This window comes from Tamandua tetradactyla, chromosome 12 (assembly GCF_023851605.1).
Source record: "Tamandua tetradactyla isolate mTamTet1 chromosome 12, mTamTet1.pri, whole genome shotgun sequence".
Lineage (NCBI taxonomy): Eukaryota > Metazoa > Chordata > Mammalia > Pilosa > Myrmecophagidae > Tamandua > Tamandua tetradactyla.
In genome coordinates, this window is record NC_135338.1 from 3,820,623 (window position 1) to 3,847,977 (window position 27,355).

General features: G+C 34.7%; 1 protein-coding gene across 1 annotated transcript in view; it reads right to left on the reverse strand.

The window, feature by feature from the left end:
• Window positions 1-7,043: 7,043 nt before the first annotated feature.
• Window positions 7,044-27,355, reverse strand: part of MNAT1 (MNAT1 component of CDK activating kinase) — a 340,377-nt gene continuing 320,065 nt past the window's right edge. The window contains exon 8 of the mRNA XM_077122460.1: window positions 7,044-7,497. Coding sequence (XP_076978575.1) covers window positions 7,377-7,497 — 121 coding nt within the window. The 3' untranslated portion in view covers window positions 7,044-7,376. The remainder of the gene's footprint in view (window positions 7,498-27,355) is intronic.

Here is a 27,355-nt window from a genome sequence, read left to right on the forward strand (position 1 = left end):
ACAGCAGCAGGACTTTTCAGACTGCAACTGCCCCAGGCATAGGCAGAAGTGAGCTCTTTTGGGGGCTTGTCTGGAGCCTGTGCCTTCCCCAGGGGAGGGGTGAAGCCCAACTCAGGTGGAATCCCTCCATCAAGGAATTCAGACACCAGGGCTTGGTAATTTGAAGCCATTAAAACCAGCCTACAACCTCTCCTCTGCCTCCACCACGCCCCCAGCAGGGAGAGTCTGCCAAAGTTAAAGGTACCGCATCATCTTATGCTAGTGGGAACTGCAGTCAGACAAGCGCCACACACAGGGCAGGATAAGAAAAACAGTCCAGAGACTTCACAGGAAAGTCTTTCAACCTGCTGGGTCTTACCCTCAGGGAAAACCGATGCAGGTGACTCTTTCCTCCTGATAGGAGGCCAGTTTGCTCTGGGAAAATCTGGCTGGGGTACATAATATCTAAGTAGACCCTCCTAAATGTGGGGGCAGGGGGAAGGCACCACATAAGCAGGGCAAGAAACAAGAAAACAAGAACTGAAAAATTCTCCTCTGTTAAACAAAACTGAAGCTAAAGGTCCAGATAAAGCTGAATGGAATGTCAAAGAACAGATAGACAACAAATTCATCCAGCAAGAAAACCCTAGATAAAAGAAGTGAAAGCAATCTCCAGAATAAACTAATTAAGGTAATTAAATGCCTAGACACCAGCAAAAAATAACAAATCACACTAGGAAAATTGAAGATATGGCCCAGTCAAAGGAACAAACCAACAATTCAAATGACATACAGGAGCTGAAACAATTAATTCAGAATGTACGAACAGACATGGAAAACCTCATCAAAAACCAAATCAGTGAATTGAGGGAGGATATAAAGAAGGCAAGGAAAGAACAAAAAGAAGAAACTGAAAGTCTGAAAAAACAAATCACAGAACTTATGGGAATGAAAGACACAGTAGAAGAGATGAAAAAAACAATGGAAACCTACAATGGTAGATTTTGAGAGACAGAACATAGCATTTCAAAACTGGAGGACGGAACATCTGAAATCCGACAAGAAACAGAAACTATAGGAAAAATATGAGCAGGGACTCAGGGAATTGAAAGACAATATGAAGCGCACGAATATATGTGTTGTGGGTATCCCAGAAGGAGAAGAGAAGGGAAAAGGAGGAGAAAAACAAATGGAGGAAATTATCACTGAAAATTTCCCAACTCTTATGAAAGACTTAAAATTACAGATCCAAGAAGTGCAGCATACCCCAAAGAGAATAGATCCAAATAGACATACTCCAAGACATTTAATAATGAGAATGTCAGAGGTCAAAGAGAAAGAGAGGATCTTGAAAGCAGCAAGAGAAAAACGATCCATCACATACAAGGGAAGCCCAATAAGACTATGTGCAGATCTCTCAGCAGAAACCGTGGAGGCGAGAAGACAGTGGGATAATATATTTAAATTATTAAAAGAGAAAAACTGCCAACCAAGAATTCTATATCCAGCAAAACTGTCCTTCAAAAATGAGGGAGAAATTAAAACATTTTCAGACAAAAAAATCACCGAGAGAATTTGTGACCAAGAGACCAGCTCTGCAAGAAATACTAAAGGGAGCACTAGAGACAGATATGAAGGTAGAAGAGAGAGGTGTGGAGAAGAGTGTAGAAAGGAAGACTATGAGTAAAGGTAAAAAGAAGGAAAATTAGATATGACATATAAAATCCAGAAGGCAAAAGAGTAGAAGAAAGTACTACCCATGCAGTAATAACACTGAATGTTAATGGATTAAACTCTCCAATCAAAAGACATAGTCTGGCAGAATGGATTAAAAAACAGGACCCATCTATATGCTGTCTCTACTCAAAGGACACGAGGCCAAGGACACAAATGGACATTTACACACCAGTGTTTATAGCAGCATTATTAACAATTACCAAGAGATGGAAACAGCCAAAATGTCCATCAACAGACAGTTGGCTAAACAAACTGTGACATTTACATAAAATGGAATATTATGCAGTTGTAAGACAGAATAAAGTTATGAAGTATGTAACAACATGAATGGACCTTAAGGACATTATGCTGAGTGTGATTAGCCAGAAACAAAAGGACAAATACTGTATGGTCTCACTGATATGAACTGACATTAGTGAATAAACTTGGAATATTTCCTTGGTAACAGAGACCATCAGGAGATAGAAATAGGGTGAGATATTGGGTAATTGGAGCTGAAGGGATACAGACTGTGGAACAGGACTGAATATAAAAACTCAGAAATGGACAGCACAATACTACCTAACTGTAATGTAATTATGTTAAAACACTGAATGAAGCTGCATGTGAGAATGATAGAGAGAGGAGGGCTGGGGACATAAATGAAATCAGAAAGAAAGATAGATGGTAAAGATCGAGATGGTATAATCTAGGAATGCCTAGAGTGTATAATAATAGTGAAATGTGCAAGGTACAAATTTTAAAAATGTTTTGCATGAGGAAGAACAAAGGAATTTCATTATTGCAGGGTGCTGAAAATAGATGATAATTAATACTTTAAAATGTCACCTTATATGTGAGACTAAAGCAAAAAATGTTTGTTACAAAATTTATATTTTGACTAGAGCATTTCCTAATATAACTCATGTAGATAGTTTGAGTGAACATCCTAAGTACTTGGAATCTCAGGTAGGACATGAGATTTTGTTGGTTTGTCCAGAGTGATGCCCCGATGAATCCCAGAGTGATTTGATCAGTGACTGGAAAAGTATTTGCAAGCCCCCTTGGGGGAATGGTGAGAGTGGGGAGAAATTCAACTTCCCCAAGTTGAATTCTTGATATTCTCACAAGAAGTGTGGACAACCAAAGCTATAGGCTGAGCCCCCAGTCTTGGGGTTTGTTCATATGAAACTTAACCCCACAAAGGATAGGTCAAGCCTACTTAAAATTTAGGCCTAAGAGTCACCCCCAAGAGAGCCTCTTTTGTTGCTCAGATGTGGACTCTCTCTCCAGCCAACATGGCGAGCAGTCTCACCACCCTACCCCTCTCTACGTGGGACATGACTCCCAGGGGTGTGGACCTTCCTGGCAACGTGGGACAGAGATCCTGGAATGAGCTGAGACTCAGCATCAAGGGACTGAGAAAAACCCTAGAATGAGCTGAGAATTAACATCAAGGGATTGAGAGAACCTTCTTGACCAAAGGGGGAAGAGTGAAATGAGACTAAGTGTCAATGGCTGAGAGATTCTAAACAGAGTCAAGAGGTTATCCTGGAGGTTATTCTTATTCATTAAGTGGATATCACCCTGTTGTTCAAGATGTAGCGGAGAAGCTGGAGGGAACTGCCTGAAAATGTAGAGCTGTGTTCCAGTAGCCATGTTTCTTGATGATGATTAAACAATGATATAGCTTTCACAATGAGACTCTGTGAATGTGAAAACCTTGCGTCTGATGCTCCTTTTAGCTACTATATCAACAGAAGAGTAGAACATATGGAATAAAAATAAATAATAGGGGGAACAAATGTTAAAATAAATTTAGTTTGAAATGCTAGTGGTAAATGAAAGCGAGGGGTAAGGGGTATCATATCTATAATCTTTTTTTTTCTCTGTTATTGTTTTATTTCTTTTTCTGTTGTCTTTATTTCTTTTTCTAAATCGATGCAAATGTTCAAAGAAATGATGAATATGCACGTATGTGATGATATTAAGAATTACTGATTGTATATGTAGAATGGAATGATCTCAATATTTTGTTTGCTAATTTTTTTAATTAATAAAAAAGTTAAAGAAAAAAAAAAGATGCCATTTGCAATTGATTTTGATGATAGGGAACGCTAATTTAGAACCCCAATCAAGGCAAACATTATTCTCCAAAAGAAGAAAAAAATACTCAATTATTATATCTCATCAATCAAAAATTGTGGCAATTTGTTTTCTATTATTTAAGTACCTACATAATATCATAATTTTAATATCCCTAATTTTGCCACTTGACTCGTAAAGTCTTAACATATTTACTTCCTGACACTACAGAAAAAGTAGGCCTTCAGAAGCCAAGCAAGTAATGTGAATGGATGAAGGGAATAAATGGTTGTAAGTTTAGGGAAGTATTGAATTAGAGCTCTCAGTCCCTACCTCAAGGCATTTAAATTCAATTTTTTAAAAAACTCAAACTACCATATCATCGGCAAGGCCTTGGGGCTAATTCAGTCAAAGACAGGCAACCTTTTTTCTGAAAAGGGCCAGATAAATAGTATTTTACTTTTAGGCTTTGTAAACTTGAAAGTCTCTACTGCAATTTTTTAACTTTGCCTGAATAATGCAAAAGCAGCCGGACAGTACATAAATGAGTGTAGTTTGTATGTTCCAATAAAGCTTCATGGACACTGAAATTTTAATTTCATATCTTTCCACATGTCATGATGTATTATTTTGACTTTTATCGACAGTTTAAAAATAGAGAAACCAAATCTTAGTTCCTGGGGCACAAAAAAACAGGCAGCAAGCTGGATTTGGCCAGGGGTCATGAGTTTACCTTCCCCTAATCTAGGCAAAGAGAATTTCCAAGTAGGAAGAGGAATTGTTTTCATGATGCTGTTCAGTGATGTACTAGGTTATGTGAGTATTAATTGTGGGTAAAATACAGACTCTTGTCTCCATTTAGTCACCACTTAATTAGATGAAATATGCAATATATAATTGTAAAGAAAACACAATGTCCTTTAATGCTTTCAGTCAACATTTTAATCCTTTCCCCCTTTTTTCCTTCTGAATGGATAAGTGAACCAGTGATTTTACCATTATTTAAATCTAGGGCCACTTAACTTACAGATGTTATACCTGGTAAAAGAACTCTTGATGAATCCAATAGAAAATGACAGCTGGAAAATTCATGCAATTTAAAATATTTTTTTTAACTTTTGACAAATTTTCTGTTACTTAATTGGATTTTGAAATGATAATCCGAATCGTAAAGATAGCTTCTAAAAGCTTAGTTGAAATATTTACTGAATCAAATTAAGGAATACTAATTTGCATCTTCACTAAGCAAATATATTCAGTACCATTAATATCTGCTTAAAAGGGACTATAATTAGTAGTAGCATCATTTTCTAAATAAATGAATTTCTCTCAAGGATATCAACAAGTCATTTAGTTGATGTCATTTATATCCCATAGGAGAGAACTAGGTACTTGATCTGTAAAACTTCATGGAAGTCTCATGAAGTCTGACTGCCTAGACCTGGTGTTAGCACAGCTGTTGTTTGTAAGCTTGACAGTTATCTCTTGAGTATAGATTCTGGGATCTGACCACTTGGGTTTCAAATCCCAGCTCTGCTGCTTTCAAGTGTGTTGGCCTTTGGCGAGTTATTTAACCTCTGTGTCTCAGCTTCCCTCTTTTTTAAAATGCAGAAAACAATAGCAATACTGTTTTAAGGATTAGATATGAAACACAGTCTTGGCACATACTTCGAGCCCGGTAGTTGTTACTTGTTATTTCTGTGCTAGTGTTTAAAATGTTAAAACCCTTGGAAAACTACATTAATTAATGTAGATGAAAGACTTGTAGAGCCTTTTGCCTCCCAGAAAAAGTTACTGGGAAAGTAGGAGATAACTGCAGCAATTTAGATTATTTATGTTATTTAGTGAATTCTCTAAAATTCAGTGAATTGTCACTAGGTTGTCTGTCATTCCATCTGATCTAACAGAAACCATGCATAACTTCTAAATTTGGCCTAGTAAAGAAAGTATAGCAATAATAACTACAAAATATTTGCAAACATACAAAGATTTTGGAATTTTAATTTATTCACCAAATTAAGTGTATGTAATCTCCACAGTAATAAGGTGGAAAACAAGGCTTGAAAACCTTTAAAATGTTCTATTAATTAGTTCATTTCATTAAATACAGTACACAAGGTACAGAAAAAAAAGTAATCGTGTTTCTTTTTTAAAACTGGATACCTTATTTTGGCAGTAGAATGCAGCAAAGTCTTAAACCATAGGTCCAGTGCTCTCACTACTCACTGAACAGATTTACAGATGGACTTGAAATAATAACCTCAATTGAAGAATACTTAATGGATATAAAGAATGGGTGCAGTCTGGTTCAGTGTATATGGAAGTGAACTTAGATGAAAAACGTATCTTCTAATCCTGGCTTTTTATAACTTGTGATAATACTGACCTGTTCAATTTATATAATACCTTGGTTTTCTCATTTATCAAAAGATACAAGTATTATAAAAATGAAGATGCACTCCTGAAAATAATACCAGCTTAGTAAAACAAGATGGAGTTGTTGTACATTCATATTCCCATCCTAATGGAAACACAAATTGGGTTTCACATAACATGCCAACCATAAAACACACACCTGCTGTAAAGGAGATCTGAAAAGAAATCCCTAATTCCCGTGAGAAACGATGTCCTATGCCAGTGGTCTATCTGACAGACTCATGCAGGATTGAGAAGCTGCAAATATCCATCCAATCTACGTCAAACTATTTAAGCAAAACCCTGTATATAACAAAAGCCTTTGAAGTTTCAACAGAAAACTACATCAGAGTCTACAATTTACGCATAGGGAAATTTCACTTAAAAAGTACCTTTTCTAGACTCCAAGGTTTCGTCATAAAATGAGCTCACATTTGAGGTAAAAGGTGCCATTTAACATTTAAGTATTAAATTTTATTAACTTACTTCTTTAAATGTCATTAAAGCAGGTTAATGCTCTGCTCTGTTATCCTGAGTGTGGCTCACAGCTGGGAAATATAACACCTCGATCAAGATTTGCCTCACTTTTCAGTGCTCAAAGCAGGCATTGAGTCCTTAATATTGAGGGAATGACATTATCACCCAGGCCACATTTTACTTACCACAATCTGCTGTTAGAAGGAAATGTATCCACTTGTCTGGACTAATGTTAAGAAGACATTGGGAAAAAAAAAGAACATTTTATGGGAAGAAATAATAGGCTTGGATATTAACACTAAATGTTGTAATCAAAATGGCATTTTAAAATATGTTAAGTAAAACACCGAAGTAACAGAAAACCACAAAGCTTAATATAAAGTCTAGCTTTATTTTTTAAAAGATTTTACAAGTCTTTCAACCTCAAACATACATAGGTGAATTATTCATATCTTCCATCAGATGATGCTTACTGCTTCAATCCCTCTGAAGAAAGTATAAGTAAAAAAATAAATTTTTTCCACAAATATGCCTCCACTATATTACTCGTCTTAGTTCTAAAAATTTCTTTTATAAATACTTTAACACAGTTGCTAGTGGTAAATACTGTTGTGCAGTTGCTTATGGCTATAATTTTACAAGTTTGTTTTGCTAGCTCCTAGTTCTGCTCCAAGGTCCAAATCTTATAAACTGAAAACTAAAGGTTAACTGGGCTGCCAGAAAAGCCCACTGAATGCATCCTGTAGTGCTCTGTGACAAGCAAGAGAAGAAGTGTATCCCCCAGCAAGGTCCTGTGGAGAGGCAGCTCTGACATGGTTTAAATACCTAAAACAAAACAAAAAGTATAGCATTGATACAGAAACCGCATATAAATTGGTAACTTTTTTTTTTAAGTAATAGTAAAAATGATTCAAATGTGAAAGGGGAATTCTAAGATTGAAATGTTCAGACTTTATAAATTTGAACCTTTCAAAAGAAAACATAACAAGTATACACGGAGAGACTAAACTATTACTGAATTGTAAAGCAAATTACACACTGAAGTCTAAAAACACAGCTCTGAAGGAAGTTTCAAAAATATTACTTGCTGTTAAAATATTCACTGTTTAACAATTTTCAGGACTAGTTTGTTTTGCTGACTGTTGTCTGAGAACCTGGCACTCTCCTCCCTAGTATATTCTTAATATATACCGTATTACAATGCTTTTTTACATGAATGTTTCAAAATGAACCCCAAAACACCTTTAAAAAAATTAGAAAAAGGAGAGACCATACTATTTTGCTTCAAAATTACTTCAATATCCTACCTCCCAACCCTCCTCCCCAAACTGTCTTCTTCCTTGCAGGAAAGGAGACCTTAAACTACATCTCCAAGAAATCTCTGAGACTTAGTCTCAGTTCAGAATAATCACAGGTAGTAAATATAGAAATTGTTTGAACTGATCTTAAAAGACTGTGCAGCAGACACTATTTTTCTTCAATCACACAGTCATTTTAGTAATTAAAAGTTTCTTTCTTGACAAGAGTAAACAAAACAGGCCTAAAAAATGAGACAATCTCAGTTAAAGAGGAGCAACCTGTTAGCATGACTACCACTACTGCTAGAAAATAAATAATCCTAGCTTTGCTTTAATGCCTAGTTTAAGAAACCACATTGTTTCTTCAGGCCTCAGGAAGTAAAGGAGCTTCACCCACCTTAGAGTTATGGGTAAGGCAAATGAATAAATCAGGTCCCAGAACATTTTAATAACTTGGAAACTTTTCTACTCATTCATTCAAACTTCCTGTGTGTCAGGCTCTTGATGCATGAACAACTTATTATTTCGTACATAATAACAACTCTGTTTTTCATTTGTATCCACCTTTAGTAAGCTGTGTGTTTAAAAATATATGGCATTATAAGAGGCCAAGTAGAAAAAGTGGCCAAAGTAAGATACAGCCTGAGCTCCTGGAATTGGCTATAATTTATTCACAACGCCACAAATCAAGGTGTCAACTGAATTCTTTGCCAAGAGTGAAAGGGAAAAGTAGGAGGAGGAAGGGAATTAATACTTAATGAGCAGGGATCTGCAAATTTTTTTGACAGTATACATAAAGCAGTAAAAAATGTGTGAGCATGCATCTCCAACATTTGTATACTTATTTATAAATTATATACATGTAGTACTAATATACTATGTACTGTTATATATATAACATACTAATACGGTTAGTATATTATAACATATCAATAGAAAGATTTAAAGAATGAGATAAAATATTTAAATAGAATTCTAATATTTTCTTTCTACACCCCATCTTACACATCCTCCTGGGATGCATCCCGCTTTGAAGACTACTGTTCTTAAGCAATCACTATCATATTCTTCCATAGAACCTTAGATACCACAAGGTTAAAATAGCAATTTGCCAAACCTACCACATGGCCTTAAAGGTATCTGCTTATTACCTCCCAAGACACAATAAAATGTCAACTGTTAAGGCTCTGTAAGGCTCTGATGCATAAGAAATTAGGTAAGTGTTAAATCAACTCAGAAAGTCCAAAAATCAACCTGGAATAGCATAAAACCAATTCTGCTCCCCTGGGAACTCAATAACTATCACATAAATAATAAATGAGTAATATTTTTACAGCTAACTTGGAAATAGAATGTTCCATCCCTGATACAAGTTTCCAGCTGTCTAATCTTTAGCCACACACCAGATGATGTATCACCCTCTTTCCTTTTCTCAGACCCTCAAAATAAATGCATACACTTAACGTAAATGGCTGTTCACTCATGGCAAAATTTAAGCACCGCAGTAGAACGTCTATCAACCCTAAGCAGCCAACGATCGTAAATAAGAATTGGTTTTCATAGCTGTAATACAAACCACTGTGCAACTAGCTGTTTTGATTCATCATATTTTGGTACAACTTACTTCTGGGAAAGTTGAGTCATACCAACTCTGGCTTGGCTATTCAAGCATAATCTTACAGTGTACATAACAGCTTTTTATATGTTATCCTGAGAAACCTGAAACAGCTGCACTGCTGGCAGGAAAACACAGGACCACCAGTAAAATATCCAAAACAGTTGCATCTTTTAATTTATTACTGTGCACTGTTTCCATAAAGAGTATGTAAAACAGTTCAGTTTTTATAGGTAAAATGTAATAAAGCTATATTCATTGATGCCACAAATGTGTCTTTTAAAAGTTTATGTAAAATGACTAGTGTTTAAAAATAGTATTTCTTAGGGGGAAAATTCAACTTCCCCATTTGGAGAATTCCTGATATTCTTGCAAGCATTGGAGACAACCAAATCGATAGACCAAGCCCCTCAATCTTGGGGTTTGTTCATATGAAACTCATACCCGCAAAGGACAGACTAATCCTACTTAAAATCAGGCCTAAGAGTCACCCCCAGAGAACCTCTTTCGTTGCTCAGATGTGGCCTAATTCTCTCTCAGCCAACATGGCAAGCAAACTCACTGCCCTTCCCGTCTCTACATGGGACATGACTCCCAGGGGTGTAAACCTCCCTGGCAACGTGGGACAGAAATCCTAGAATGAGCTGGAACTCAGCATCAAGGGATTGAGAAAACCTTCTAACTAAAAGGGGGAAGAGAGAAATGAGACAAAATAAAGTGTCAGTGGCTGAGAATTTCAAACAGAGTCGAGAGGTTATTCTGGAGGTTATTGTTACGCATTTTATAGATACCCCCTTTTTAGTTTAAGGTGTATTAGGAAGGTGAGCGGGAAGTGCCTGAAACTGTAGAGTTGTGTTCCAGTAGCCATGTTTCTTGAAGATGATTGTATAATGATATACAGCTTTCACAATGTGACTGTGTGATTGTGAATACCTTGTGTCTGATGCTCCTTTTGTCTATGATATTGACAGATGAGTAAAAAATATGGATAAAAAATAAATAGGGAGAACAAATGTTAACATAAATTGAGTAGATTGAAATGCTAGTGAACAATGAAAGAGATCTAAGAGGTATAGAAAAAAAATAGGCAGAACAAAGGTTGAAATATATTGAGTAGATGGAAATACTAATGGTCAATGAGAGGGAGGGGTCAGGGGTATGGTATGTATAAGTTTTTTCTTTTTTCTTTTTATTTCTTTTTCTGGAGTGATGCAAATGTTCTAAAAATGATCATACTATGTGATGATATTGTGAGCCACTGATTGTACACCATGCACGGAATGTTTGTATGTTAAGAATGTTCATGTTTTTATGTTGTTTTGGTTTGATATAAAAAATAAATTTATATTAAAAAATAGTGTTTCTTGAACCTAAGATTCATAATCCAGAACAATGGCAAATATTTTTAAATTTGAGTTATTAATGCTAAGTTGTACAATTCTCACTGCCCAAATCAACTGGGATTTCTTTGTGTAGCACTGAAGAAAATGCACGTTCCCTACCTTACACATGTCTCTGTGTATGCTTCTTTGAGTGCTACATTTACATTGCTGTTTTTGATCTCCAGGGCTGCACAAAGCAGTTACAGTTAAATATTTCAACTTGTTTGCACCATGGCAACCTACATTAATTCTAATTTAGAAAAACAAAACATAGTTCATTCCTGTTATTCAACTATAGGCTTTTATTTTCTAACTATCTAAACGTAATATTCTTAAACCCTTTAATTATTGTGGTATACCGAAGTATTTTAAAGGATCTGCTACATTGAAACCACACAATGAGAATTTAGTGTTTTGCCTACTTTTTCACATTAATCCACATCTGTGTTGTTTTAATTCTTTCATGACCGTTACAAGGACATCACTGAATAGGGTTCCTGGGGTTTCTGGCAGAGGTCAGTATCATTTCATGTACACCTTTATACAACAGAATGAGGAAGAAGTCTTTGCCAAATTTATTTCTAAAAGTTAAGCGCAGTTGGGTTTTGGAGCCTGGAGGTAATTGTACTGACTATTTAGCCAATCCCAGGACACTATTTCTGTTTTTCATGGGTTTATTTTAAATACCTGTAAATCTTATAAGCAGAAACCAGGAAAGGGAAAAAAAAAGTTTGCTTATTTTGGTACCAATACCTTATTTTTCCTGAAAGTAGACTAAACTCAAAGGTTTAAAAAATCATATCTTTGATTATTTTATTAAGGCTAATACAAGTATGATTTTCAAAGCATGTCTAAGATAATTCTTGTACAAAGGGCATCTTATGCCCTACTTTATGCTGTCTATAACTGCGTTCCTTAGCTACTATTCATCAAAATCTCTTTCAAATGGACTTTGTAAAGGGAGGAAGAAAACAGGACAATGGATCTTGAGAGGGGAGTAAGAGAGGAATAAGCATTGGAAAACCACATTTGTAAGTTTGTTCCTGAACTTTGATTTCCTACACGTCTTTCTTCTGTTACTTTTAGCAGCTTTTTCTTCCCTAGAAGGTGGTATAATTTACACCTGGCTTCAGAAAAGACTTCATTCTCTCAGTTCTTTAACATAAGAGTGCTCCTCTGAGATTACTATTTCCCTTCTTTAAAAGCCCTACATTGACCATCTGGCTTAAGTCTTGGACTCCACTCATTTTAGTGCTATTCAACAATGCTTTGAGTTAGCTAGGGACGAAGGGCAGAGGGCAGGGGTTGTCGAGATCTAGAAGTGGCACACTTCCCCTCCAGTCATAATCTGCTCATGATAACTGCTGAAACATTTTGGCTCCAGAAAATCAAGAGATCTTGGAATTTAAATTGAAATGAAAATGTGAAGCCCAAATTAGTTTCTTTCATCTCAAATTACCAGGCCCTATGGAGAGTTAAAAATATGAACTGGTTCAAACTAAGAAGGAGAGTGATCTCTAGAGACTAAGACTTTCTTTTTACAAGGTGGCCCATATTAAAAGTTTTCATTTAAAGCCATCTTGCATTAAACAGACCAGTTCCAAACAGTTCTGCTACTTGTCTACAAAATTCAAATCTAAGTGCCATTAGAGAGATCAGCAAGCTGACCTCAACTGTCAAGACCAAGAGGAGTTCTTGCAAGAAGTTCGGCCAAAGCTGTAAAAGATTTACATCAACAACCCTAAGTTTATCTCAATGAGATTTAATAATCAGAGCAATAGTGTGCTCAGACAGCTACCACTGAAAAACAGAGGAATTCTGAAAAGAGGTTAGTAATCCAGGTGTCCTGACCCAATCATGATGTAGAATAATAGACAAGCTGTCTACTAAGGGTAATGGATGATCATATATTCTAAGATTAATGGGGAAAGGCACTATAAGTCAAAATTATTGTCCATAATTCTGAGAGCAGTTTGGTTATGAAAACACATGGCTTTGTGAACTCCAATTGAAAATACAACAAACTTCCACAAACCACCACGAAACTGTTGCTCTTCACAATTTATTACTTAGTCAATAAGTGAGAATACTAATTGAATAAACTAATTATTAAAGGTGAATTCAGTTTTACACTAACACACTTGGAAGCAGAGTAAATGATTATGCCAGACATGAAGACCATCCAAACATCAACACTCAGATTTAGACATTAAAAGCCACATGGCATCCAACTGTACTACTGAATACAGAATGCTCACATAAGATTTTCTAATTAAAATGGAAGCAAACTGCAATTTATTGCTATCAAATAACACAAAAAGTATTTAGGATAGAGTAGCTATTACTGAAAATTAATGTAATTACATGATGAAAGGGATATTTGCTTGAGTGTGAATTCAAGAGCACTTAGGATATATACTTATGAAATGCAACATACTCTACCAACAGTATTGTTGGCAGTGCCGGCTATCTCAACTGACAGGCCTCTAAAGATCGATTCTGCCCAAATCATACCAACCACAGGAATACCTCAGGTGCTATAAGATGAACTGGGCTAGAATCATGAAAGCAGATAAGAAACAGTAATTAGTAGACCAAGATTTTTGGTAAATATTAAATATACTTCTCAAAATCATAAGATATTTATCTCAACAACAGATTATAATAAAGTTTGGCTTATTTTAGTACTGTTCTCATATGCTCAGATGAGATCAAGCAGAAAAATGGTATAATAAGGCTTTTTTACTTACTGATACTTGAAATATTTTGATACTCATTCCTATGAAAAGAAAGTCAGTGACTTGTGACTTGGAAGATATATATGAGAAAAACACAAAGAATACAGCAGAGCTAAAAGGATGGAAAATGTAAAAGAACCACTAAAGGAGATATTTCTGCAAGAAGGAAATTAAACCCCATCGGGTGCAAAACCAAAGATGAGTGTGCCCGCCCCACACCACCCCCCCAACTCCACCACCCAAACAAACGAAAATAATATAGAAAATAGAGGGGAATGTTTGAAATTAAGCATTCTAAAGTCTTTGTTTTGTTTTGTTTAGAAGAAGAGATGTTAAAATAACATGTTAATTCTGAGTGGCAGGTACATGAGTATCATATTACTCTCTGTACTTCTCTGTTTAAAATAACTTTTCAGGTGCCACCTCCTCCATAATGCCACTCTGGATTGTCCAGGTAGAATTACTTCTTTCCTTCTCTGAATTCACATAGCACTTTACCTCTGTTGTATGTGCTGTGGATATTTATAAATGTTCCCCATTCCCTGTGAGATAAGTTTCTTGATAGCAAGATGAATATCTACTAAGGATTAATTATTTTTTTAAAAATATACTAATTTCTAAATAGAGAGTACAGAATTTTTAAAAGTAAATCAGGGTACTATAGATCTAAAGTGTTGCCATGATAACAGATGGTAAGCAAAAATGGAGAGGATATGAAAAGAGTTATCACAACAGATTATAAAGCTATGAAAAGAAGATGGCAGTGATTTGAATAGAGGGTGAACTATGTATCAACACTGAGGAGGCCAGGAAGGTTTTTTAGAAATTAGAAAATGTATATAATAATGAAGGGGATGGAATATAATGGATACTTTACTTGGAATATAAATATCTGTATTCCTTAAGTGAGAATATTTGAAAATTGCTTTGAGATTTTTATCTTCTGTGTTAATCAATTTTTTTTTTAGAAATAAATAGCTAAAAATATCTTTATTCAATAAGGACATGATCTGATAAGTGTTAATCAATTTTATACTCAAAGATTATAATGGAATACACCTATGAATACAAAGTTAAACATGAAATTCGGACAGGCTGGACACACCCAAAGCTGTACATTTTGTAAGATATTTATTTTTCCATTCAAACACCTTCTTCTTAAAAGCTCTTTTTCATGCTCTGGAATCTGAATCATGCCAACAACTTGGATAAATCTCTAAATCAAACAATGACAAGCAAAGACAAAGTCAAAGGGATAAAATAACTGATGTTTTATCTTAATTATGGAAAATTCTATATTCCAGCAAGTAAAATGTACTCAAGGGACCAGTGACTATAGTAGTAAAATCTGAAAAAGCTCTAAGAGTTCTGGTTCAATGCATAACAATTTCAAGTTTTTAAAAAAACCACAAAAAACTTGCACTCTTTTCCAAAAGCAAAACCACAACATCACTTCAGGAAAAAATAATCTGTGCCCATTATCAGAAGTAATGTGCTTATGCAATCAATAGTACCAAAGTAAAGCTTTTCTGGAATAGATTGTTTTAACAGACTAGTCATTTGGTTGATTAAATACCGTTTGGAACAAAACTTCATGTGTAAAGAAAATATTTTCCTCTTATTTAAAAAATTATAGCATTATTTTCAGTATTATTTTGCTTCCAGATTACATATTTTTGAAACTTTGTACATGCTGTTATATATTTTAAAGACAATCACATTCTAATAAGTTACATATGACTTGTTTTCCAAACAATGAGTTTTAAAAGTTTAGTTTTACAGAACCTGCTTCAATACAATACATTACTATCTTTATAATTAAAAACCTTGATTATGGCATAATTTTAAAAGGTAAAAAAGAAGGGGGAAAAAACAGCATTTTCTTGATTTATACTTTTTGAGAGAGTAAAATCATTTCCACCTGACATCCCACAGTTCACAAACTAGAACACAATTTTCTTAACTCTCAATCATGATTTGAACTAGAGGTATCTGCCACAATGAGTCATCAGAAAATAAACAGAAGCAAAAACTAAGGTTATTCTTAATATATTTTGGTCTTAATATACTTTGGCCTTCATTTATAAAAATTAATGTCTATGGAACTGAAATATAGGATAATTTTATTTGAAACAACATAAAATAAATATCAAGAGAACAAAATCCCATCTATAAAGATATATTTATAATTAATATTATAAGTGGTTATTGGAAATGAATTTTTAATTTTTTGTAAAATAAATGAGAAGGACAGTGGGACAAGTATGAAAAGTAACCCAGAATCTTAAACTGAAGGAGAGCATTAAGCCACTGCCTCTCTTAACAGATAGAGCAGCTTATACCCAAACGGGGTAAAAATTTTATCTTCGGAGAAGAATCCATCCATTTATTCAACAAACATACCTTGAACCCTTATATATTAGGTACTATACCAAGTGCTAGATAAGAAAACAGCACCTGTTCCCAAGTTGCTCAAAATCTAGTGGCAAGAAAGACATGAATATAATTTTTAAATATAAAAGGACTGGAAACCTGGAGAAGTAAGAAGAATGTTTGCAAAAAACATAATGGATAAGCTGGTATATGAAGGAAGAACAATAATTTGCCTGGTAAATAAAGAGGCAAAGAGGGCATTCTAGAAAGAAGAGTGTGTGATGGCCTGAGGCCTACAGAACATGGTGTGTGCGGAGTACCAGATCTTTGAAGGTCTTGCTCGCTTTGAATATCTATCAAACAGATAATGGGAAACCATGAAAAAAACTTCAGCAGGTGAATAATGCAATCCAATTGCATTTCAGAATTCTCTTTATCTTTGTATGAAAGACAGACTGGAAGAGGAGGGAGTGAGAGATTATGACAGTCATGACCCTAAATACCCACAGGGTCCAATTATATGGGGGATAAATGAGAGAAGAAATCTTCAACAAAGCCCAGGTCTCAAGCCTGGAATACTGGCTGTGCTGGGACGTTTCCCAACAATAGGGGTTATAACAGTTGGAGTAGATTTCACAAGGAAGATAAATTCAATTTCAAACATAAGAAACTAAGGTAACTATCAGATGTACAGATTGAGGTACCTGTCAGACTTACTAAGATAGAAATATCCAGGGTCTAGTTGGAAATCTGAGTTTAAAACAAAGAAAATAAATGTAGACTTGGGATTTAACATAAATCACTGCACTTTCTTATGCACTGCTCAGCTGCTGAGTTCTGAGCAAGTGCTTTCGCAGCTTCGCAATGGGAGGGTAGAATGTGGAGGAGAGTGAAGCTGCCTAGGCATTTTGGACCTGTCTTCTCCCCATCCCACTCCCCACCCCACCCTGTATTGAAACAGAGTAGTTCTGCTTTCATCTGTTTTGTATTTCAGGGTCCTAGTAAAATTTTGTTTTAAAAAAAACAGATCTACTCTTTTTAAAAGTTTTTGAAAACTATTGTCATAATCTAGCTTTGGAATCAAACAGATTTGGTGGTAAATCCTGATTATCCCCTCAGAAGTGGCCTTAGAAAATTATGTAGCTGTTCAGGATTGTTACCAGTTATCAGAAATGATGTACAAGAAGTGCCTAGCATACAGCCTGGCACATTACAGGAACTCAATAAATGGTAGGTTAGTAAGACTAAAAGGTCAAAGAAGGACCTTGCACAACAACAACTTTAAGGAGTACACAGAAGAAGAAGAGTCAGCTAGAAAGATTCAGAAGAAGTAGGAGAGGAAGAAAAATCCAAAAAGAATTATGTCTCAGAAGCAAAGGAAAGACAGTTTAAAGAATAAGGGTATTTCAACAACGTCTCAACTACAGCAGTGAGGAAAAATTAAATAAGGACTACAGGGTACCCACCAAATTTTGTTACTGGGAAGTCAGCGGTGACATTCGCAAAATCAGATTCGAAATAAAAGCCAAAGTTTACTAGATTTGGGGAATGAATGAGAAATTAGGCAGTGGAGACAGCAAGCAAAAGACTTCTTTCAAAAGTTTGGCTTTGAATGTGGGAGAAAGGGTACTGGTTAGAGGAAAACTCGGAGTTGATGAAATGTATATGTTAACTCAAGATGAAAATCTGAATATGTTCATGTGGTGGAGGGGAAAATGCCTGTGGAAAGGAGGAGAATTTAAAAAGGGGTGAGGACCAATCTGATGTGTAATATCCCTGAGAAGAAGAGAAAGTAGGACGTGGAACACAGGTGACAGGATTACCTTCAGATGTGGATGAGTCTCTTACTCTAAGGACAGACAGAAGGAGTTAACAAAGGGTACGAGTATAGACAAGTTTATAGTTAGGTTGTGGCTTTTGAGGGAATGAGTTCACACCTACATTTTCTCTGTGAAGTAGGCTGAAAGGTTAGCTACTGAGTGTGAAGGTAGCAGGGTGGAATAAGAGATTCGGTAGCAGTGATCTGGCAAAGCCAATATCAGGAATGAGAGAAGTAGCCAACCAGGAGTGTATACAAAATGATTACTAATCTACTGATTTGTCTGATTTTCTCCAGCTGGACTCAGTAGAACTAATATAACAATACTTCATACATTTTTTTTTGCTTTGGTCTCCTCATGATTTTTTTTTAATTTATTAATTAAAAAATAAAGAAACAAAATAAAGCATACATAATCAGTACTTCATACATTTTTAAAAAGTATTTCCAATTATTCTTTATATGACAATTTCATATAGTGTCACAATATTCATGTGATCTTGGTCACAAAGAATAAAGCATATGTTTATAAGGGAATATGAAAGCACTCTAATGGAGAGCTGTGCCCTTCACATGTCATGTTGTTACAGAGGAGAATGACCAAAAATTTATTCACCCAACAGTCTGGGGCAACAGTGTTATAAAGTGTTCCTTAAAAGGAATACAATTTGAATTCAAATTTATGTCAAATAAAAACAAAGAAAATAATGATGTTAGAATTCCTTCCTATAAAGATTTCCTATCTTTTTCCTGGCAAAGAGTTTTGGACAGAGGTCAAATTGCCTGACTCCTCTATTACATAATAAAAGTTTCATAACACCTTTACACTCAGAAGATGGATTTTAAAAAAATGAAAGCCCTACCTATGTCTCAAGAAAACATTTTTGAGCACAATAGGAAGTTATAGGTTTGGAAATGTCCTTACTCTAAAGTTTACCTTGAACAGGAAAGTACACTGCTCAGACTTTATGAGTAAAAGCACTTGAGCTACATGATGATGGTAAATGTACTTAGTAGCTTTGAAATTCTGATTCATGTTTTCACATTAGCTGCTTAATTGCACTGACTGAATTTTTCATTAGCTGACCAAATATTTACTTTATTGGCTTTGTGAAAATGCTATAATCATATTTACAGTAAGAATTTGCTAAAAATTTATATCCTCAGGGCAAACAAAAATTTAACAATTTTACATGAAAACTTATTGACTTCTCATTTATTTTTCTATGAATAGTTAAGACAATAAGATGGTTCTCAATATTAGCCAAAAAAAAAAAAAAACAGTTAATTTAGAAACCAAAATTGAAGTTCCTGACAAACGAATTTGGGCAAATTGTAATTTTTTAATTCCTATGGAATTGTGCAATTCTTAAGGAATCAAGGAAATCTGCTTGTATGCAGGTATAAACCAATATATACAGCAAACTTAAAAACTAAGTCATAAGTTCACCAATTTGGTCAAACATTTTAGACATCTTAAGATACTAAAACTCTCATACTTAGTATTTTAGAAAGAGGGGGAGGGGCAAGGGCAGCTCAGTGGTAGAATTCTTGCCCACCATGTGGGAGACCCGGGTTCGATTCCTGGACCATGCACCCACCCTGTGCCGGTCTGAAAGGATGTATGTACCCTAGAAAAGCCATGTTTTAATCATAGTCCCATTTTGTAAAGGCAGCCATTTTTTTCTAATCCCTATTCAGCCCTGTATGTTTGAAACTTTTAATTCAATCTTCTCCCTGGAGATGCGACTCAATCAAGAGTGGTTGTTAAACTGGATCAGGTGGAGACATGTCTCACCCATTCCAGGTGGGTCCTGATTACTTTACTGAATTCCTGTAAAAGAGGAAACATTTTGGAGAAAGCTGGAGATTCACAGACAGAGATAAGGATGACAAAACACCACAGAACCAGAAAGCAGAGAGTCCAGCGGCCAGCGAATTTGGGAGATGAAGAAGGAAAATTACTCCCAGGGAGCTGGAGTGGAAGCTAGCAGATGATACTGTGCTTGCCATGTGCCCTTCCAGCTGAGGAAGAAACCCTGACCGTATTCGCCATGTGCCTTCTCACTTGAGAGAGAAACCCTGAACTTCATCAGCCTTTTTAAATCAAGGCATCTTTCCCAGGATGCCTTAGATTGAACATTTCTTTAGACTTGTTTTAATTGGGATTATTTCCATGGCCTAAAAACTGTTAACTTACAACTTATTAAATTCCCCTTTCTAAAAGTCATTGTTTCTGGTATATTGCATTCCAGCAGCTAGAAAACTAGAATACCTCCCCCAAACAAATGGTATAACATGCTCAGATCAATATTTCCCATATAATACAGTACATTAAAATAACATACTAATTCTTATTGAATATTTTTCTGTATGCATTTCATTTTTTGAGCTGGATTTCAGATTCTCAGAAGAATTTTAAATTAAACCAGAAAATCCCAATCTATTATTAAGATTATAAAATCGCTATGAAGTTTATTATTTCTATACCTATATTGGGGCCAATAAGCAAAATAATATAACATATGAACAAGATCAGTATCTTCCATAGCTCTAAATTCTATCAATATACAGTAAATATACATGAAACCTCAAATATACAATTAGTTCTAACATACTAATGAATGGGTAGGGAAAGTTCTTGAAGAGGATGACAAATTACTTAACATATATTAGAAATATTTGGATACTTACTGTGGCAAAATGTGTCTATGGAATAATTGTGTATTTCGACTTAAAATAACATATAAAACAGTCAAGACCATAAAGTATAAAATGTTAAAGCATAGCAAGAACATTACCAAAAGACAATACAGACAGCACTTACGTGGAACCAAAAAGGAATGGAAGGATATGTATTTTTCCATAAAATACATATCTTTAATTTGCATGTGAGGAGTTTTTTAAACAATAAAAAGTAATTATATGCTACAACCAGATAGCAAAGCTGATTTCATACAAACGTGTACAGCCCAACTCTTCATTCCTATTACGTTTTCCTTTAAAGAAGATAGTATTTTCAGATAGTGTTAGAATATTTCTGGGTCTTGTGTTAGGAAAATGGGAATTCATACAAGCTTAGGGAAAGCAGATTAAGAATCATCTCTAAGGCAGAAAACTGACTACAGCTTTTTAATCATGATTTAATGCTCTAGCTACAAAAGTACAACTATGTGTTTGGCAGTGTCTAAACACAAATTTGATTATAAACATTTAAAAGACGTTTGATCATATAAGTTTTCCCCTAACTTGCTTCCTTTGCGCAAGGATAAGCATTTTATACTGTAGGGATCCAAAAAATATGCATGGTCTGCTATAACCATAATTTGCTGAAAGAAATACATGGAATAGGGAATTGATTTACAGAGTTCCTGGTTTAACTGATTTCTACTTAATAATTCTTGATAGCTCATATCTCAGTGACAAAAGAAAATAAACCATCAATATATAAGGTTCTATATCAACAGTTTAAATAATACTTTCACTAAATTTTACAGAAAACATTTAATATACATTTTTCTTGTTTGATATTCATAAGAACCCTGTAAGAGAGAGAAGAGGGAAGGAGAGTATACCCAATTTAAAAAGAGCAAGTCCTAGGTCAGAAGTGAATTGTCTGAGGTAACAAATACTGTTACCCTTGCCTACATAGCTCAAATCATGCAGGAAAAGAGTGACAGAAACATGAATAAGACGGTCTGTAAAGTGAGTACAGAATGGTAGTCAAGGAGTCAAAAACAAATAATAAAAATGAATGGAAGTGTATTTTCCAGCCCAAATACAGGATTGAGGATTCCCTCGACTAATACCAGCCCTAAAATGTAAAAATTACACATTTGGTTTAAAAGGGGCCATAGCATTGGCATGGAAAAAAAAAATGAGAAAAGCTTAAGGGATTCATCATCTCAGGAAGAAGTACTGATTAGCGGAACCAAAAAAAAGGGGGTGGAGGGTGGGGGATGGAATGAAGGATACAAACAAACTTTTATGATTGGTTAAGTCCCAGGTGAAAAACTTGGGTTCAAAAAACCCTACTAATCCAGCAGGAAATGTCTAACCACACTGATTTGGGTCTCGGATTGTTTATCAGTTAGGATTCCAACTGAAAACAGATGCCATACTCAGGATAACCTGAAAGAAGGCTTATTTACAAAGAGACTATTTACAGAACTGAAGGTATAGAAATACACAAGGGACAGTTCAGTAACCCAGTGTAGAGAAATATAAGGGATAGTTCAAAAGCAGAGCCACTGTTACCTGTAGGCTAAATAAACAAGAGTCATTCAGGGAACATAAGAAAAAAAAAGAATAGTTTAGAAAATGTCACCCTGAAATGAGTGGTGACTTTCTGCTGAAGGACACAGTCAACCCGAAGCAAACTGGCATGGAAATAAATACCTGCGTCTCACTCCTCTTCCTCCCTGCTGGGGCCACCATTTCCCACCACCAATCCAAACTAGAAACCCAAAAGCACAGGAGCCAGCTATCGTCTATGTGTGTCGGCATCCCAGGGTATAGAGCAAGGTAAAGAAGGGAGAAAACAGATCTGATGGAATGAACAAAAGATATTCATCACAAAAGTATTCCCAGGTCCTATGTAATATTCCCAGATCTTCAATAAAGAATCCCAAACTCTTAACTCGGTTACTAGGGGACTAACGTGTAAATTCTGTCTACTCTGGATAGTGAGTGAATTAGTCATCTTAGAAGAAATAAACTACGGAAGAAATACTTTTCTAGGAACTGTGATTACATGGGTATATAAATAGGTTCTATAATTATTCAGCTGTGTTGTATATACTGTTTGTCTTTTAAATGTTTGAAACACTTAAGGTAATTTAATTTACTTAATTTTTGTGGGGGGGAAGGGGGGCAGGGTCTGGGAATCGAACTCAGGTCTCCTGCCTGGAAGGCAAGCATTCTATCACTAAACTACCCATATGCCCTTAAGCTTTTTTTTTTTTTTTAATTTACTTAATTTTTTAAGGCAAATTTATTCCTTTTAAAGCAGTTTCTGGAATTTGAGGAAGGTTGTTAGATTTATAAATCAGCTTTGTAGGAGCTTGATGTGCTTTGAAGAATCAGACTTTTAAATTTGTAATTAGAGTTAGGAATTTAATGAAATATGTAGTAGTGCTGGATATACAGGAAAGACTTCATTCTATTAAACTCCCAAGTTCACTGAACAACTAAGGAAAAGTTATTATTTTATATAAAAGCACTTGACTCATAAATAAAATCTGCAAGTTGAAATTAAAGACAAGAATAGATTTACATTTATAATTTTAAAAAATTGCAAAGTAAGAAACAAGTAACTGTAACTTTCTAATACACAATAAAGGCAATATATGTTCCATTTACAAGTGATATTTAGAAGCCTACACAATAAAGATGAAAATAAAGGGATTTTAAAAAACACATTTATATGAATAATAACTGAAAGAATGCTGGTTTAACTTATTACTGATATTATAATTTGCTATTTATAAATTTAACACACAAGCCACTATACTATTAATAGGAATAGAGATGGAACCTATACAATTATAAAAGGAACAATCCTCTAAGAAGATTTAAAAACTCGTAAACCTATATTCACCTAAAAGTAGCCCCAAAGTAAATAAAGAAAAATACCTGTAATACCTCTCTAAATTAGTTTCTTTGCAGTAAGTCTGACAATTTCTTTTGGATAACCAGTCACTTATAAAATAAGGCTTCTCACGAAAACTTTAAAGTAATGCAGTTCTAAAATTTACAATATCTCTCTTATAACCCTTGGTATTACCTTCTGAACATGTTTTAATGCTGAACTTCCTGTAAATGTCTGTGGTCCACAAACTAATTTCCCTTGCCTTCAGTTTTGCCACCTATACCACCCTGGTCCCCCAACATCTACACATTACTATCCTAATTATTTTCAACAAAAGTAATTCCACCGTGTCATTTCAGTAAGCTCCTATCACCTATGTGATAAAATCCAGACTCTTCATTGGGACACAGAAGACCCTTAATATGGCCTTGAATTTTTCTCTAGTTTCATCTCAGTGCTTCCTGTCTCATTTTTTATATTCCAGCTATAACAAAGAACTTGTACTTCCTGAAATAAACCTATTGTGTCAAGCTTCTGAGCCTTCACATATGCTCTTCCCTTTATTAGAATGCTTTTCTCCTTCTAACAGTCTGGCAAATATCCACTCATCCTTCAACATCCTATTGAAGCACTGTTGTAAAAGTTCTGAATTCCACTCTCTCTCTGAGACAAACATAATGACTGCCTCCTATTTGCTGTTTCTGAACTTGATCCCACTTTTTTCATAGTTCTGTTTCTGCATTTGTCATGTTTTAAAGGATTTGAAAACAAGCTTTTGGTTTAAAAATTATTATATTAAGCTTATATTGTCTATTTCTGTTCTAATTCAAAATGTCTAAGACTTGCTTTAGCTACAAAATAAATGGATGAAACAAGAAAAAAGGAAAAGAAATAAAAGGGGTCACAAAGACAAATAATGTTGAACCTGTATACAATTAGAACAATACTGATATGACACACTCGTTTAAGTAAACAACTACATTTTTTGATAGAAATGAGAAACAGAAGGAAGGGCTTTATATAGTGAGTGACCAAAAAGTAAAGCTGCGTATGTCTTACATAAGCGATTTATGGCACTTTTTAAATGACCAAACATGTTTTCTATTTATTTTTAAATTTTTGTTTTAGAGATGAACATTTAAAACATAAACATAAACTCTTTGGCAAATCAATTTCAAGTGGAGCCAAGCATAATTAGGAGATAACATGGATACTTCATTAAATGTTATCTTTTTCTAAGCAACTTGTTTTTAAATTATAGTATAGCTTAAATATAAATATATAATCTTTCTGTAATATGCAATAAGAAGACAGCCTTCAATGCTTCTTGTAAATGTCAGAAGCAGAAGAGGCTTTTCATAATCTATATGGCAACAGATTTCTCATACAATACAATCAGTAATGTAAAATAACTATTTCATTCACAGTAAATCCTTGTTCTATCTACAAATCACTTCCTCACAATAGGACTGTACAAATCCAGCCTTTGATGAGCAAGGGCACCTGGGTGACCATTTGTCATTTTCTTCAGGAAAAGAGCCAGGTAACTGTCTACCTTCTCAACACTACAATAGGGAAAACATTCTGCCTCCTTCAATAGTTACTATGGTCTGCTGTACTCAAATTTCTAGGGCCAAATATTTAATTTAATGTACCAAATCATTAACTAATCATAGAACTGCCAGGAACTCTAAGTAAGCATTTTAACAATCTTGCATAGCTTCACAAAGAGTAAGGATACTGCAATCCTGCTGGAAACCAGTAAAAGCTCATTCTATATGTGTGACCTGTATGAATGACACTTTAGAATTCTATGACACTGAGGCTACATTTAGAATATGACGAAATCATGCTTAGTTTATAATTAACCCTGTTTGAAAAGACATGGCTCCTTAGAGACATACCCTTGTTTTAAAACATGTAACTCAGTTTCCCCTATCACCACCCACTCAGCATAAATTTGAAATTTTAAAAAGCTACTTTTAGAATGTGTATATATTTAAATTAGGCATGGAGGTTAGAATGCAGTGCATTTATTTGCTTTGGATAATTTTACATCTTTGGTAGAAATGTTTAGAAATAAAAAGGTAAGGTAAAGGAGGAACAACACCCCAGTACAACCATCATCCAGTGGCTGAACATATAATCCTAGTGAGAGGATCAGGGGGAAAAACCATCGAATGAACAGCCAGAGATACAGTCAGCCTAATTCTACTATCTATATGTCATGGAGCAATAACAAATAGGCCTCAACCCAGAGAGTCTTAAACATACACTGTCACACGAAACTTACTATTTTGATTATTGTCACAGGTTATCTTAAAAGGTACTAGTAGAGAAACAAATGCTCCAGCAGGACTACAATCTGAAGAGCACTATTTTAAATAAGACAAAAAGATTCTAGGTAAAAAACAAACAAACAAACAAACAAAAACAGATGAGGCGTAACACTCAACCGTGCTTCCTAAGACTACGCAAGTGATGAGGCCAACATTTTATTTTGACGTTGAAGGTAAAGCTTACAGACCCCTACAAAAAGTTAGCATTGCCTCTGGGTACTGCTTGAGGACAAAATGGAAAAAGTTCAGAATATCAGGTTTTTCTATGCTATTAACTATGAGAATAAGAATAAGAAGCAATGGTTAAATGAAGACAAATGTACTTTTCTGGCTAAATTCTTTTAAGAAAGACAGCCTAATGGTAGACAATTATTTCAATGACAGAAACCACTTCATTTATGGGTCTGTACCATTAAAAGTTTTCATCAGATTAATAACTTTTTAGTGCTGCGAAGGAGAGATTTGAATGAACCATTCCCTACCTTTGAATAGAGAGGAAGCTTTTTTTTTTTTTGACTTTTAACAATATCATGCCTTGTCTTCTACGTCAATTGAATGAACAATTAAAATAAAATGGATATTTTGTCCCTTATCAGAATCTATTTTTTAAAAATGGAAATCTTTAAGATGCACAAAATTGTGTTACATCACCCTAGCTACCAAAATGTACCTTTAAATTTAAAACTATTGAACGTATTCTATTAAGTAGTATTTTGCATTCATTAATATAATTTCCTGAATTAGCAGGGACTGAGAGATCAAGGGGAAAATGGACTACCAGAGAAACATTTTCAGATAAGGAACAACGTAGTTATACAAATTAAATAAATTTATCAAATTTACCATTGTTTAGTATTTAAACACTGTATAAAGTAATCACACCAAGAACTGCATACTACAAAAACTAGAAATAAAACTTCTATGTTCTATGAGAATAACTATGATACTGTAAATTACCAGTACATTCCCAAGGTATTTCCTGGAAACTAGTTTTTAGAAAATAAAAAATTAACACTAGGTGGCAGAAGGCTATGTCATGTTCTTAAGAATATATGGTGCTTTGAATTTTTCAATGGAAACAATAAATTACTAAAGTCCAAAACATATTCCCCCAAAATTCGAAAAATTAAGTTTCTCAGACCATACAAGACTTACTTTTTAAAAACTTTGTGATGTTGTAGAGATTTATAAGAAAGAATAAGGAAGAACTGAATTAAAAACCTCTCCTTTTAGATATCTTTTCATCAGTCTACCTAGTCAATGAATTCCGAGAAATAATCAAGAAAGCTTGATGGCCAAGTTCTTCCCCTGAAGTCACTGGCAAACCCAATCTGCATCCTATGTAATCTGAAAAGAGCAGCGTCTGTACATAAAATATATTCCTTTCACATTTCTCTTCCTACTCTGCACTGTACTTTTTCCTGGCATTTATTCATCATTTGTTATCTTCTCTTTTCATCCTCTTCAGTCCTGATATCTATTCCTGACAACCAAATATATCCATTAGGTTAGAAAAAGAAAATAATAAG